General features: G+C 41.0%; 1 protein-coding gene across 1 annotated transcript in view; it reads right to left on the reverse strand.

The window, feature by feature from the left end:
- Positions 1 to 171: 171 nt before the first annotated feature.
- trioa (trio Rho guanine nucleotide exchange factor a) overlaps positions 172 to 17021 on the reverse strand; it is a 77638-nt gene continuing 60788 nt past the window's right edge. Inside the window, 31 exon segments of the mRNA XM_056740832.1 lie at positions 172 to 2809; positions 2967 to 3105; positions 3191 to 3266; positions 3269 to 3390; positions 3529 to 3607; positions 3688 to 3809; positions 3904 to 4066; positions 4168 to 4195; positions 4282 to 4420; positions 4858 to 5105; positions 6832 to 7595; positions 7896 to 8076; positions 8157 to 8348; positions 8444 to 8521; positions 8603 to 8653; positions 8749 to 8841; positions 9669 to 9758; positions 9851 to 9920; positions 10174 to 10277; positions 10369 to 10435; positions 10522 to 10670; positions 11856 to 11951; positions 13376 to 13546; positions 13690 to 13985; positions 14065 to 14308; positions 14400 to 14499; positions 14639 to 14778; positions 16124 to 16225; positions 16317 to 16507; positions 16583 to 16694; positions 16779 to 16871. Of these exon segments, the coding sequence (XP_056596810.1) occupies positions 2264 to 2809; positions 2967 to 3105; positions 3191 to 3266; positions 3269 to 3390; positions 3529 to 3607; positions 3688 to 3809; positions 3904 to 4066; positions 4168 to 4195; positions 4282 to 4420; positions 4858 to 5105; positions 6832 to 7595; positions 7896 to 8076; positions 8157 to 8348; positions 8444 to 8521; positions 8603 to 8653; positions 8749 to 8841; positions 9669 to 9758; positions 9851 to 9920; positions 10174 to 10277; positions 10369 to 10435; positions 10522 to 10670; positions 11856 to 11951; positions 13376 to 13546; positions 13690 to 13985; positions 14065 to 14308; positions 14400 to 14499; positions 14639 to 14778; positions 16124 to 16225; positions 16317 to 16507; positions 16583 to 16694; positions 16779 to 16871 (5046 nt within the window). The 3' untranslated portion in view covers positions 172 to 2263.

Raw genomic sequence — 17021 nt, forward strand, 5'->3', positions numbered from 1 at the left:
TCCATACAATGTAAGTCAATGTTGTTTCGTTTCCCACATGTGTTAAGAAAACTTTTGGGCTCTGCATGATCTGAGCAACATGAAGAATTTCCATTTTTGGGTGAGCTATCCTTTTAACTTCAATCAGGTACTTTAAATGTTAAAAGAGATTGAAACAAGTACTCAAGCGTGGACATTGTTCCATATGTTTAATTCCAAAATAACTGATGACAAAACAAAATATTTACAGCATGTATCGCATAAACACTTATGGTTTCTGTACAAAGAAATATACACATGCAAAAAGTATAAAACAATCGAAATAAAATGTCTAAAAGGATGATACATACATTAAAATACAATGAGATCAGAACTTAAAACAGACATTCAATGAAACGCTTTAAAAAATGTATCCAGTCCAAATTCCCACGCTATCAAGGCATCTGTACAACTTTACAATGACAAATAAATTAGGGGAAATGATATGGGTCTATACAGATGAATCAACAATGTTCCTTCCTACCAGGAAAGACGCACTGTCCAGCAATCAAACACTTAATAACACCTCAACATCTCAAACGTAAGAGTTGGCTTATGTGTTTAATGCAAGTATCACTGGCTCCAAAGGACATCAACATACAGAGCAACAGGCTGATAGTTACAGTCCGCATACGAATCTCATTCCAGTGAAAATAAAAACTACATAGACTGTGAAAGTGTTGAGAGCATATGACTTTCACCAATAACTATCCAAGGCCTTACAACTAAAAGGACCTACACCATTTGTATTAAAACTATCTAAATAAGATAAATAGCATAATTTAAAGGCTTCACATTTTGTGCATGATGTCTCGCTATATGACAATAAAATGATTTCAACGTCTAGTGTAGTCTGAGAGGTGAGCTTCAGAAACTCGACTCGAATGTGCAGAAAAATTCAATGTAAAACATGTGAAATGTCAATAACATTGAAACCAAAGAAAATAAAGGAAAAACTGAAAGAAACAATTCTTTCGAGTGTAAAGCTATGAGAAACTCATGTAAACAACCAGTCACAGCTATATAATCTATAACTTAAAAAGTCATGTGTGTATAGGGGAAAACTTTGGCATAATAACATGTACATCAACAAAAAGTGACAAGCGTAAGTGCCGTGTAGACGATAATAACCCTGTCGCATAACAGAGCAATAATACTTAACTAAAAGACCAGATTAAATAACCATAACAGCGGAACCTGCAGTACAAGGTATATTTTATCAAAGGTATAACGGATGTCTAACAAAAAATTAAAAGCTGCATAAACCGTTGAAGCCGCGACATTGCACATGATAAAAACTATTAAATAATGCGAGAGCGTTTACAGTATTCAGTCATTCTGTCTCAAGCTGATTGGCTCTTGCCGCTCAGATGTTTGGCCGCCCTATGGCTGTTTTCCACTGGGATTCGTTTGTTGTCCCCCTCGACATTACACTAAACAAAAAAAACTAAAAACAAATCAGATGAGCAGACACAGAATAAGGCGTATACATCTGTAAATTGCACAACACAATTTGTTCTAGTTGTTAATAAAAAAGGTTTAACTTGCAGCCGTAAAAATCTTTGCAGCTAAATGTGGCATTCATCATCATTGTTCAAATAAGCAACTATTATTACACGAGGAGACCAAAACAAGCTTTTACTTAAAACGTTTCAATTATTCATTCACTCAAGATGCATTCATTTAAACGTCTGGAACTGATGCCATTGTCGTATTTATTCAAATATGCAGCCTAAAAAATTATCACAACGTGATTTTCAATTTTCTTGAAAGTTTCGTTAAGAAAGGATTTGACCTTGTTTTCGAGTTGACATTGCATAAGCACAAAAGCCGAGTGGCTGACTCTGTCTGGCTCAGGCAAATGAAACGAAAAAGGTTGTTTTTGCTAAACTGCATTGCATCGCTTTCTTCAAGAAACCTCTGCCACCGCTGGGCAGATACATTTGTTCCACACAAAATATTACTCTATGTAGATTTGTTGATCATTCAGCAAATCTGAGAAATTCATATTTATAGATATATATATTTATTTATATATATATATATTTCATTGTCTTAATCTCTGCGTAAAGTCTTCATTCAGAACGAGGCAGCAGCATTCAACTGGGTAAATATTTTTGTATATATTATCCGCCAAAAAAGGCTCTGATTGGCAGACAAGGTCGCAAGCACACATTTTGATTGGCTCAGGACTGAAGTAATCTGGCAGCAGAAAGAGGATGAGATTAATGTTTCATTTCATTGGTCAGATCCGAGGCTGTAACCTGCTCTGCAGGAAGGTCTTTATCCCCCCGAGAGGCCGCAGGTCGTTCTGGTGTTTGCGCCGATCGATGAAGGAGATGAGTCTCGAGGTATCGATGCATTCAGCCGAGCGCCGCCCACTTCCCGGCCTCAGCCAGGGCTCTTGCAGGCAGGTGGCCGCCGAGGGACGCTTGGAAGGCTCGGTCCTGAGAAGCAGACGCATGAAATCCCGTGCCGTCTGGCTCACGCCCTGGAAGTAGTCGTCGGGGAAGCTGAAGTCAAGTCGGCAGATGTTGAGGCAAGTTTCCTCCACGCTCTCGTCCAAGAACGGAGAAGCTCCGCTCAACATCACGTACGTCACCACCCCCAGACTCCATAAGTCACTGGAGAGCGAGACGGCCTCTCCGAGAACCAGCTCGGGGGCCACAAACTCCGGGCTACCCAGCAGAGAGTGAACATAAGGAGTGGAGTTCAGCTGCACTGTATCGCCGAAGTCTGTTAGCTTCACCGTCGGCTGGGAGGAGCTCTGGTCCACCAAAAGATTTTCAGGCTGGTCGGAGATCGAGAATAGGGAAATTCGATTTTTTACATGAAAATTGCCAAACAAAACAAAATAAAGCAGTCGTTGACAAACAAGTGCATCTATTAGACCTCACTACACGGGCTATTAAAAGACTACATGACGTATACTCTTATATCACACTGACCTTAACATCCAGATGAACGACTCTGCAGTTGTGCAGGTACTGCAAAGCTTCTAAAATGTCCCGCAGATAGTCGGCCACCTTCTCTTCTGTGAGGTTCCCCCAGCTCACAATGTAGTCCAGCAGACGGCCCTGATCGGCCCTGTGGAAACGCACAAAACACATGTATGTTCAGAAACGCATGACAAACATAAACGTTCGCCTTTATAATGTATGCGTTTCCTCACATCTCCAGGACTAGCGCATAGCTGCTGGAGGTCTCAAAAATATCCAGAAGTTTGACTAGGTGTGGGTGCTGGAGTCTCTTAGAACGCTGAACTCGTGCGTGACCTGGTCTCGCTTCATCAGTTTCTTGTTCACGAACTTGACGGCCACGGTGCGTTTTGACCCTCTCTGGTCACAGCGTTTCACTACAGAGAACCTTCCCCTGAAAGACAAAAAACAAACAAAAACAACTTAAGGTACAGCACTGCGATGTTTCCCAATATAAAGAAGAAGCGTTCTTAAAGCGGATTATTTCCATTTTTATCCATCAGACATGTCGTATAAGTCCCACGATTCTCACCTGCCTAGCTCTGCAACCTCAGTGTAGAAAGACTCGAAGTTGTCCTTCCACGTGACCCGGAATCCATCATTTGTAGTGCCTTTAAGACAGTGTGAATATGTGAATAATGTATAAAAATAAATTACACCATTTATCCAAAAGGAAGTTTTTAATTCTCACCTAACACTCTCAGGCTGGCTGATGATGTCACGCTGCCTAAATCATTAGTTGCAATGCAGGTGTACATGCCATCATCATCTGCGGTCACGCCCAAAATACGCACCGTTGCCTCGCCGGTCTCACTGTGTTGCAAAGACAGAAGTCAATAAAGTGTTAAAATGAGTCATTAGATTAGCCATCATTTAAACGCACAGACGCATGAAAGCCTGTTTGTACCTGTAGGCTATGCTGAAGTGGCCGTTGGCGGGGAGCGGTTTTTGATCAGGTCCCTTCCAAGTGACTGTAGCTTTGGGGCGGCCACACACCTTACACCTGAGAGTGACACACTCGCCTTTATCACAGCTCACATCACTCAGCGGGACGAGAATCTCCGGGGGAACTTCAGTAAAAACAAACAAAACATTCCATGTGGTTCCTATTTTAAGATTCATTTAGAGATTTAAACAAACTAACGTCACAAATACAGTATATGGAACTTACCATCATAGATGTAATTGGGATTTAGAAGCTACAACAAAAAGAACGCAGCTTTGAGAATTTATCGTTATAAAAATGAATAAAACTAGAGGTATGAAGGTTTGTAGATGAAGTTACCTTTACAGAGACCTTGTTGCTCAGTCCCTCTCTGGATTTCCTGTATCCGTTCTCCAGCTTGGTCTCCTTTTTACCTTCCTTCTCTCTTTTCTCGGACTTCTTTCGGATGCGGAGGGATGTATGCCATGATGATGATTTCCTGCTGGAAACATGAGTTACAATTTAGATAATTTTATTATTTTACATTATTAATAGTTGATGAATAAAACATTTAGAAAACAACCTGTTAATAATATATTTTTATATTATTAATATGTATATTTACAATATGAAAAGGCAGAGATATAACTTACTTAGTTTTTAATCTACATTTTTGCCGTCACACCATGGGACACATGCACAGTATATTGTCAACAATCCGATAACACTTCATGATTTACATAATTATACACTTCATTCTACCAAGTTCTGGTACATGGCATTATAACTACAATTTTCAGTATCCAACTTGGGGAAAAAAGTGTGTTGTATGAAACCACTAGAGGTCAGTATTACAGTATTTATAATAGAACTGCTTTAGTGTGTGCATGTCTATGTGTGTGTGTACGTGTTAAGGTGTCAGAGGAGAGTTCTTACTTAATAGTTGCCTCTGATATATCAGGGATAACGGCGGAGGTGTGGCCCAGCACATAACTTGGGATCCAGCCCTCGGCAGCTGGGGATTGGTCGGTGGCGGCGCGGAACACCAGAAACATGTTTTGTTGATTGGAGGCCAGAATCTGTACTACCTCCCCTTGATTTACATTAATCTCATCCTCTTTAAGAGCCACATAGTCCTGAGTCACCAACATGGTGGAGATGGTAATACTGCTGCTGCTTTCACTCTGTGGACACACACAGGAACACACACTGGTGTTAGAAACAGAAACACTAAAGGTCTCAAAATTGTAGCAGTTGGATTTATGTTAAATCTATGTAGTGTATTCTTTCATTACAACTAACATTTTATTCAATACAATTTTTTTAAATGAACGAAACGGACTAAATAATGAAGAAAAAGCAGCCATTATGAGACCAGCATAGATAGGAACATACACATTATATAATCTTCAACGTACGCGTTTTAGATTCTTTGATGTTTTTTTTTTTTACAAAAATCTTCTATTGCATGTGTGTTATTCCATAGTTTTGATGATATTATTATAAATTAACTATTACTTTAATATGTGGAAATAATAAACATTTTTGAGCTTTTGAATCATAGTGTACACCAGAGGTTCCCAAAAGTACCCCCGGGGAGGTCGCAAGGGCACAAGGGCTGGGTCGCAAGATGATTTCCAGAAATCAATTGCTTTATTATTAGAAATAGCGTATTCCATCAACAAGTGTAAGAAAATATAAAAATATTAGTTAAATTAAAGATAAAACCATCAGCCTTTCCAATATCCTACCCCTCGATCATGACCCCTGAGAAGACGTCACATTAACAACATTAGCAACCGCATTAGGTTACGCTCAGCAAGTCAATCTACAGCACCACGTTAAACATTTCCATTTTTGCACGCAGATTATTCTTTCGGGATTAAGTTTAGGATATTTTGATTTGTCGAAATGAAACGTTGGTTAATATCGACCAAAGACAGCGCAGGGAGGCCAGCGGAGGAGGGCGGAGAAGCGCTGCAGTAAGAAAGGTCATTGACCTCAGGTATGAAAAGAAGCTGCCGTTTGCATAAAGAGGACATCCATCAGCACTGGAATCAGCTTGATGAAATTTGACCATCTCTAGTAAAAGTTCATGGTTTATGTATAACAGGATTCGAGTAAAGTAATGAGTAAATTACTATAAAAAAGAATGCAGTCTAACATAATAGTAATTTATTGTCATTATGCACGTTTGGATAGACCTAATAAGTGCATATGCACTGTTGCACGCAAAGTTTGTATACTTCCTCTGAGGATAGTGGGGGTCTCGGGTCAGTTATTTTGGGGGCCGTGGGCTGAAACGTTTTGAAACCCCTGGTGTACAGTGTGTATAAACTCTCATTTTCCATAAAGTTCTACCAGTTTACTTTTGACTGAAATGTTTCACTTGGCCCTGCATGTGCGACGCAATATAGACCTCATTGTCAAACAAAATGTGTATCACAAAAATAAAGAAAGGAGAAGAGTTAGACAAGATTCCTTGTTAGTTATTTGGTTAAAAAGACAGGACATATCTAAAACTCAGAAATAGTTCACACGTAGACAGTCAAAATGTCCAACGGTGTTTCGTGTGTTAGCGATTAAAAGTGTTAGTTCTTAAACCAGCTGAGGACAAAACAGTTCCCGTACAGACACCAGAGTACTCGTACAGAGAATTTAAAGAAGACTTGTTTTACAATTCCATTAACAAATATATGAACTGAAGTTAGTGTTTGGCCAGAAGCAGAACTGAGTTAGATATCTGAGATGCAGAGTAAGGATTTGTTGAAGATCCAGAGAGTAGAAACCAGGTTAGAAGCAGAAATCAGACAGAGTCCAGGTGGGTTAGAGAGTCATTCATGAGGGGAAAACAGGTGCTGAGAGCAGCTGAAGCGTTGTGCTTTGCCACGGCTGGAGGATGTGTCTTACCCCATTGCTCTGAGTGGATTGGACAGATTGCTCACTGGCAGAAGAGCAGGTACTCATGCGATCTGCATCTTTACTGTGGGTGGAGTGCCGGTGGCTTTGGTTCTGATTCTGTCGGCCCAGGGGGTCGCCTGCTTCCCCGGGGAACGTGAAGGAACCGGGTCTACTGGCCGGGGAGGCAGGAATTGCGCCCCAAAACAAATTGGAGGATGCCGTGGAACCCCCACCTGTCTTTGGCCCGGGACTGCAGGGCGGAATGGAGTCTTTGAAAGCTGGTGTAGCTAGTGGAGAAGCCATGGGTGAGATAGTGCCGGGCCTGGGTTTGACCAGAGCAAGCGGGGCCACGGTGGCTCGCGGGATCGGAGCCGTCGAGACTCCATCTTTGCCATCAGAGTCCGTCTGTTTCGGGTGAGGGCTCCCAGGAATCTTCGATTTTGGGGGCTCTCGGGCCGGATCGGGATCTTTGGTGCTACAGGGTGAGGGACCCCTGGAGAGAGGTCTTGAGGACGTACCTGATATTTTATCGGGTCCATCGGGCTCATGGGCTACAGGCCCCAGAGCGGGTGAGTGGTGACGGAGTGGTTGAGGGAGGCGGGAGGGCTGCGGGATACGGGAGGGGCGGGAGCGGGAACCCGACCCAGCCGGGGCCACTCCAATGCCTCCTGGGGCCGCGATCTGACCCCCAACGCATCCAGCCGGAACATTGCTGGCCGAGACACCTGGTCCGTCCAGATGGTTCCTCTGATACTCGACGGGAGATGTGAGCGCTACAGGGGGGGAAATAAAATCTTTATTCACGGATTTGCCCTCATGTCATTTTAAAAGACTTACTTTCTTCTACAGAACACATGAGAAGATATTTTACAAAATGTTGGTAACCAAACAACGTTGGCCCCTATTGACTTCAATTAAATGGACAAAAAACCCCAGAGGCATTTCTCAAAATGTCTTCATTTGTTTTAAACAGAATAATGAGTCGCATGCAGATTTTGAACAACATGAGGGTAAACAAATTTGTGGAATCTCCTCAAATGTAAGGGTTTATAATATGCAAGTAAGTGCTGTACCGTTGATGAAGTTGCGCTGATGCTCCAGAATCTGACTGATCTGAAGCATCCAGACCTGTCGTACTCCAGGATGGCTCGAGTGCAGGATAAAAGTCTCTGTGGTGCCATTGGACGTCCTGGAGGTCAGCACGAATTTACATGGGTCACCGTCCACATTGTCCTCTACACCAAGACAGCTCACCTGTGCACACAAACATACGGTTTACCTTGCTTCATGCATGCTTTTATTTGTTGCTTATCAAGTAATCTGATATTAAGTACCTTGATGCTGTATTTATACAGGTATCCGGGCATGGAGAGCCCTCTCTTTTTATCTAAAGGTTCACTGAAGATGACAATCTGTTCAAAGAGGAAGATTCTTCTCTCCTTCATCCTGTTCAGCAGGCTTCCATCCGGTTCGGCCACCATGAATGTGTCCTGCAGTAGAAGACGGCCCTGAGCAATGATCTTACCCTGCGAGAAACAGAACGTCAGATATGTTAAACACAAATGAAATAACTGAAAATGAACAAAACAAAAAATGAATGCATGTGTTGATCTCATCTTACATCAAAACCCTGGAGTCGTCCAACATTCATCATGTCGTTGCATCTTTTTGGCACGATGCACATGATCTCAACTGCTTTCTACAACACGTGAACATCACAGTCTGAATGCAATCCAATCCAAAAATGTATTAAGAAATAATAGTACTCAATAAGTCTAACCTCCAGTTCTACCGAATCCAATCCAGCTTTTTTGGAGAGTTTGAGAAAATCCTGGAAACAAACCACACAGTGAGAACATAAGAATGGACCACATCAACATCTCTGCTGATTGAAGCAAAGAGAAGTGGTGCATGAGCCGGACAAACCTTCAGAAGCAGCTGGTACTTCATGATCCTCTGCACAGGTTTAATGAGAAGATCAGTGATCTGAAGCCTGTGACCCAGATGCTGCTTTAGATCCTGCAAGACACACACAAACAAGAGCTTTGTTTACAACAAACAAACACACCTGTATGTATATTATTTTGTGATTGATTCCAAAATAAATGCTTGTGCTTATATATATTTTTGGGTTGAATTTAGAAATATAATTATATACACATAACATGTATACTTAAAAAAAAATATGAGTAATGTATATTTAACATTATGTAAATTATGTTTAAATACACACACACACACACAAACACATATTATATATATATATATATATATATATATATACACATTATATACTGTATGTATATAAAACGGCACACGCATTATATTGTAGTTTATATAAGTTTGTGTCGACATATGTCTGTGTACCGTGCATATTAATTTTATATTTATAAAACATACACATACATGCATATATTTAAGAAAAATATAAGAATTCGTAAACATTTGATACAATTTAAATTATTGGTAAATATAAATAAACACAGTTCCTAAATATGTGTATATGCACTGAATGTGTTTAAAAATACAGAATGAATATGCACAGTATACAGACATATATGTCTGTCATATCTGTTGTGCCTGTGCACTTTATCTGTTTCACTTCGGGTGGATGAGAAAACGTCCTCTCGATTCTTTGCATGTCTGACTTGAACTTGAATTTATGTAATCACAAACTTTTCTGGATGTGATTAAACAGTTGAAAGCCTAAATCAGTAATCGCTTTGACAGAACTAATATTATTGTGTACGTAAATAAGTATTGACCAAATACCACTCCAAATAAATGCAAAAATTGTGTAAGAAAATATACGATTTTAAACTAGCATAAATGCTTTAGGTACACACCTCAAAATAAGTGTCGATGTACTCTGAGACAATGTGTTCAGATTTGGGTTTGTTCTGGCAGTAAACAACATACATTTGCAGCCTCCGTTCCTGAAAGACATGAAGAGTTATTACCCACAAACAATAATAAAGACCTGCTTGCGTAACAAGAGATAAGCGTTTGAAAATCTGGAAGCACTTACGTGTTTGAGAAAAAGAGGACCCAGACGATCCGGGTCCTCAAGGCACTTCTCAAGCTCTCCCTGGAAGAAACTAAAACGGCAAATGATTGTTGTTAGTTTTTTAAAATGGATGATATTAATGATCCGCCAATACATAAAATGACAATATACTTGAAATACAAATAACAGTTAGAAAATGTTAAAATAATCTGATCAATTTAAAATCCAGATTACCAATTTGGACAATTGAATAATTTACTATTAATTAATTCCATCCTAACATCAGTGTGTTATTCATATAATATTAAACCATGAATATACTTCATAGTGAATTGGACACATACTCTCTGTGCCAGTCATATATCTGTTGAATGTTTCCAAACACAATCTTGTCTTTTCCTTTCATGTCATCCGGAACTCCATCTTCTCTAATCCTGGTCATGTAGCCCTGCACACACACGTCACAGCATTCACATTAATTCTCTACATATCTAACCACTTTTATTACACAATCCCCAACAAAATCCACATTCACTCACCTCAACGACCAGACCGAGCTCCCTCACATAGTCCCTTTCGGTCTCGACCAGTTCCAACAGGACGTAGCTAAAGAAATACATAAAGGACGTGTTACACTGACAATAAATGATAAAGAGAAGAAGAGGGACTTAGAAAAAGCGCTGATAACATACTGCCGTCTCTTGAGGAAGCCGGTCTTGCGCTCCTCTATCTCGTCGATCGGTGAGGATGATGACAGTAGGGAGTTATCAGATGGGTTGAAGGAAGTGCTGCTGCTGTCGGCCTGCTCCACTGACAGAGAGCTGGGTCTGTCCTCCAGAGCCTATATGGACATCACATACTTAGTGTTACTTGGATATTTGTCACAGATTCAGACGCCACACCCGCATGCTAACGGTCCGATACATAGCGCTATTTTACAGTGCGTTTTTTTGTAAAATCGATCACAGAGAGTGCTGTGACATTGATGGGGAGGTTTAGGAGAAGTCTTGTGTATCAACTCTTCGGAGTCACTAAAGAGTGCCGCAGGGATGGCGTGTTTTTGTATGCGAAACATGGAAGTGTGTTAGCGTTGTAGCATTTCCAGTTCCATCGCCCAGAAGTCAACAGATATTGGCTAAATTCCTGAAATAAGCTATTTGATGAACAAAACCTTCATGTTTTATTACACGACAAAACACACCTATTATACCCCATACAGCACGTGATTTTGTTTAAAGCTTTACCATGTCCAGAGCCATTGAGAGTGAGAGCCGCGACACCGGAAGTTCAGAATGTTTGCGTGTCACTTGATTATTGGAGCCTTTAGACAGTTCCATGAAGTTATATTTTCTCTTCAAATGTTTTATTTTGTTCATTAAATGATTTAAATGGGTTTAAAGTTTGTCACAATCGTTCTGTTTAGTTACTGGTAACTTCCAGGAACTATTGAGAGCCTCCATGAACCGCCATTGCTGTGAAAAAAAGGTTCCAACGGAGTCAAGTTGACCCAACTCTCTCTCCGACAATGGCTCTGACCATTTCTTGAATACAGTGTTTGCTAACACGTTGCTAAATAAGACAACAGACATCAATGTCGAGGACATTAAACATCATCATACATTAAAATCTCATAAATAATGCAACGTGGCCAGACAACATGTGTTCAATAAAGTTTGAAAGAGTTGTCGGCGGCTTGGTGGCTGTGATATCGAACGACCGTATTCTATTCCGTTTTTAGCCTTGTGTTAGCTTCACACCTCTGCCGATTGTATCTAGGCTTAAAAAGTTAAACATGTTGTGACAGTTTGTAAAGATTAACTTGCGAGACAAAACGTGCAAGTGCCACAATCCTTTCCAAAACGTATTTTTGAGATCTTTCAAACATCTCTGGGAAAAATCCCTAAGCTTTTGGTCGAGGGAACCAGTGTGACGCTAACTTCTTGGTTGGCCTACAAGAATTCGGCTTTCCTGCGGCACTCTATAGTCTATATCGTTGCTGTACATGTGTTCAGACATGCCAGCTTACCATCTTGCTTTTGACCAGCTCCTCGATAGCACTGACTAGCTCAGCAGCGCTGGGGGTCTCAGAGCTGGAGGGGCGGACGGAGAGACGAGAGGAGGTCTGCAGAGATAAAGAGAGTGAAAGAGGGAAAAGAGGCACACCGAAAGACACAGAAGAGAATGTGGAGCTAAAGCGTGTTCTCGAATCATTCAGCCACATACTTATGGTCATATCTTATTGGTATCGAGGACATTTAACGCCGGTTTCAGCTTACTGTAGCTTCTCTTGATGACGTGTTTCTTTACATTACTCAAAAACATGAATCAAATAGAAAGAAATGGGAAATCCAGCAGAAAGTCTCACCCTTGCTGTGCCTTCCAGACTTTCCAATTTGTGTCTGGGAGTGGCCTCAGGTCTGCTAAGCTTTTACAGGCCAATCAGACAGCAGAGTGGATAATGAGGGGTAAGCACAGAGGGGAGGGGGGTGGGGGGTGAATGGGCGGGGTTTGGGGGGTTGGTTAAAAAGGTTAAGAGCGAGGGGTGGAGTCACCGTAAGGCACATGACCCTCTTTCTACAGAATCCCTGATCTTTGACATTAATGCCCACGTGTAACCTACACACTCGTTTCCCTTCCTGCATTTTGGAACGTTTGAGGAAGCCAGTCAGGTTTAAAATCAGCACATTAGATTTGATGACAATCAGAAGACGGTAAAAATATATAGAGAGGTGGAACTAAATCATAACACAACAAGGTGAAAATAGAGAAATGAAAGATGAGTGCTTCCCAGTTTAAATCAGCCAGATTTAAACAACAGAAGTACAAAATTTTGTCTAAATGTCAGCGTCTACAAGAACACTACTTAGAAACAGGAAGTCTACAGCGGTTCTCACGAAGTGCTCAACTTCTACGGCTCTACCAACAAAAACGAGAACCAAAATACACAGCAAATTAAAGTAGAAAGAAAGGGGTCTCGTCTTTAGAAAAGCAGAGGGTTATGGGAAAAGAAAGCGGTGCAAAATTCTATGAAAGGAGGGAGACCAGAAAGGGAGGAATTTAGATGGAGAGATATGGGAACTGAGATAAAACAAAGACAGGACACAAATCAACGTAATGCTATGGCAAACAATACAGGCCAAAGAAAACAAAAGAGAAAAACAAATTAGTGTCACAAGCTGTTCTGGAGAAGGGATGAGCTCAGCTACAAGAGGAGCAGTTCAACGTTTTGTGGCCCAAAAGATTTAAATTTATTTCACACAAATTTGGGAAATAGTCACATGCTTTGCGATCAGTAGATATCCAATGATCAAATCATAAAGATTGCATGAACGAGGTGTTGATAATAAAGAGTTTGGCACACAGAAGCTGTGAACAGGTTTGTGGAAGATCTCTAACAAGGTTAAGGGTTTAAAGGTCACCTAACGCAACCAACAATTAAACTCAAAATAAATTAAAACAAGAATAAACAAATAAACCGTGTGACTCTCACACCAACCACCCTCGTTTATCCCGTCCACAGTTCTGGTCTGTTGCGGGCCGTCTCACCTTGTCGTCCTGCGCGTCCGGCTGAAGGAGACTGTGTTGTTGGATGGCCATAGGTGGAGGAAGAGGCACAGTGTCAGCTCCTTCTTCTCCCTCCTCCTCTCCACAGCTCTGCATGCCCGATGATGAAGACTTGGAGAGTGTGCCACTGCTAAGACCCTCATTACGGACCCTCTGTTTACATTTGAGGGGAAAAAAACAATCCCTCAGGACACATACACAGAATTGCACGCAGACATTTTTGAGGATCGATCATTTTCTTCTGGAAGGTCTAAAACATGTGGCAGACAGGAAGTACAAACAGCGAGTGCCCAAACCTCCTCAAGCGTCTCATCCTGGGGCGTGGCGGCACTATCATCCGAGTCTTTTTGTGAACCTATTTCTGCACTCTTTCTGACGTCACGGCTCTTCTTGTGTTTGTGTGCTAGCTTCTTCACATGGCCGTCGGCTTTACCACTGCTGAGTCTTCTCACAGGGCTGGTCAACCATTTCCGTAATGTGTTTCCAGGGCGCTTCGGCCCAGGGGAACTGTGAGAGCCCATCACGTGACCTGGCTGGAGAGTGGCAGATGAGCCTGGCAAGATGGCATCATTACTGCAAACCGAGAGAGCGTCTAAAAAAGGAAAAAAGATTAAAGCTCACGATTTTTGTGAACAGATACCATTGGAGAAGCACTTTAGACATTTTCCAACCTTTGTGGTTGAAGATGCCTTCCATTTCTATGCTGCTGCGGGAATGAGCGATGCAGAGGGTGGCACAGGGCACCAGGCCCTCCAGGGCGGGCGAGCGGTCCGTGGTGCGCACCAGGCACCAGTCGGGTTTATCGTGGAGCCTCTCCAGGACCTCCACCGTCTGTCCCCGCCGCACTGTCAGCTCATTGCTGTTACCGGCCATGAAGTCGTGGATCACTACCGTCAGCTCACAGCCACCAGACAACTAAGAAAAAGAAAAATACAGTTCAACCTATGAACAGAAAAACGTCTTGAGTATGAAGCAGTGTTATCGTGTGGAGGAGATGTTTCCTCACCTTGTCGCTGTCTAGCGTGTTCTGAGATGTTCGTGAGGCCAGTGATATGGTGTCTGGCTGACTGCTGCCGTCACCCTGACTATCCAAATCCTCTCCATCTCTGCACATATAAACAGAGACGCAGAAATGAACTTTTGATCTTTAGAGTGGGCTCCACACACTAAGAATATGTGAGGGAGACGCAACTTTATATGAGAGTACGAGGGTAAAAATAAAGTTTCACTGGCCTGGGGTTGTACCTGCGACCCTTATGTTTGGCCGTGGAGGATTTGGGGATGTGGATGGGCTCCTTTAGCGCCCCCTTTAGATGCACGGTGCGCTCCTGAATCACTTCACGGATGTGTTTTATCCAGTCCTGTTTGTTCTCAATACTGGAGGCCTGCGTGTTTGTGTAGAAATAGAAAAGCGAGAAAAACAAACAGTTGGACAAAAAATATAAACTTTACTTTCTATGGTGAACTAAGGGTGAGTTAACTGTTAGGTTGTGGACATACTCACCATAGATCCATGTTTGCATCCCTGACTTAGCTTTATTCAAAATATAAAAATATACAAGGTTTTACTGTTTTATAAAGTGTCAAATATTATAGTGCATGAGACAGTGGCCGGGACATGTGGACAACGTTAGGAATATTTTTGTAAACATTTAGAACCAATTTTGAATGTTTTGATGTGTTGTGCGCAGCTGCTATTTATAATTGTTACACAGTATATGAGTAACAGATAGACAAATTATTAAAATCTAAAAGTACACTTTATTTTCTTTTGATTTTCAAAAATGTGCAATATGTTTTTTAGATATGTAATATTGGATATATTTTTTTAACTTTAAAAGCTATTTTTTGTTTGGGTCATATGTGACCCTGGATTATAAAACCAGTCTTAAGTAGAACAGGAACATTTTTAGTAAACGACAAAATACATTGTATGGGTCAAAATGATTGATTTTTCTTTTATGCCAAAAATCATTAGGATATTAAATAGAGATCATATTCCATTAAGACATTTTGTAAATTTCCAACAATGTATAAAAACTTTCTATATATAAAAATACTATATACAAAAAATATATAAAAACTTTATTTTTGTGAGTGGAAAATAATAACCACAGTGCCCCTGGTTAACAACTTCAAAGGCAATTTTCTCAATATTTAGATTTTTTGCTTTTAAACAGTTGTATCTGAGCCAGTTATTGTCCGGTTCTAGCAAATCATACATCAATAGAAAGCTTATTTATTCAGCTTTCAGTTTATGTAAAATCTAAATTAAAAAAAATTGACCCATAAGACCGGTTTTGTTGTCCAGAGTCACATATGACAAACATCATATAAAGTTACAGTAGCCCCACAGTTGAAAGCAGCATGCAGTCAGTTAACATTTACTGTAAGACAGAAGCAAAGCCATCAGCAAGCCACAGAGATTCTTCTTGCACTTAATCCCCAAATATTATCTGTCTGTAGTAAAATACTCAAATTTGGATTTAGCAGAAATTAAACGAAGGAGCATTAAAAAAAATATATACCTATAATGCATCCAAAGTTTTGAAAGAAATCAACACGACAGCATCGACACTACACAGTTCCACCTTATACTCCGTTAAAAAGTACAAAAGAGACCAGCTATACAGAGATGTGCAGGAGAATGCTGAAGCAAACAATGGCATGCTTTGAGATAGGGAGAAAGAGAGCTAGCAAATAAAAGAAAAGCGAGATAAACATTTTTACCTTGAGAACAATCTTGTTGTCTGAAGTCGGGGTCCGTCCTACCCAAAGAGCAAATTTGCATGGATCTCCTTCCACATGTTCAGTAACGCCCAGCTCAGATGTCTGCGATCGGACAGAATAAAACATTTAAAACAATCAGATCCTCCATTGAAATACTCACTGTTGAGCTTTGAACCTTCCAACTGCAACTTACAAACAGCTTGCTCTTGTACAGGTACTTGCTCCTGCCATTGGAGTCTTTAACCTCTTTGCTGAAGATAAGTGACATCTCGAAGAGGAAGAGATGACGTTCTCGTCCTTTACGAATCAGGGTCTTGGGATCCCACACTTGGAAGGCCTCCTGCAGGATCAGCTCTCCCTGGGACTCAATGTTCTCATCAAACCCTACAGACATTCACAGTGATTAAAGCCCTTTTCATCCTCTGTCATATGTGAGTTTATGTAACGGTGTTTACTCACCTTCAAGCATGCTCAGGTGCATGGCGTCATTGGCTCTCTTGGGAACGCTAAGCATGACTTCAAGTCCGTCTTTGATTTCACCTTTCCCTTCTTCACAACATGTGAGGAGCTCCTACAAAGGCAAACCTCCTCATTATCTTTAAAAAGAGTTATTTGCAACTGTTCAATTCTGCACGCAGATCTGATATATGTTTACCTTAAGAAGCAGCTGGTACTTGGTTATTCTCTGCACAGGTTTGATGAGGTATGAAGAGATGGAGTTTGCCAGGCGATGCCTCTGCTGGATCTCCTGCAACAGCATGGAAAACCAAATATTAATGTTTAAGTTTAAAAATAAGAATTCAAACCAGTGTGTGCGTTGGGAATTAACAGTATTTCATTTGCATCAAGCCATGTGTGGTAATACATTAGCCAATAGTTATACATTATTTTTATCCTT

Source organism: Triplophysa dalaica, chromosome 25 (assembly GCF_015846415.1).
Source record: "Triplophysa dalaica isolate WHDGS20190420 chromosome 25, ASM1584641v1, whole genome shotgun sequence".
Lineage (NCBI taxonomy): Eukaryota > Metazoa > Chordata > Actinopteri > Cypriniformes > Nemacheilidae > Triplophysa > Triplophysa dalaica.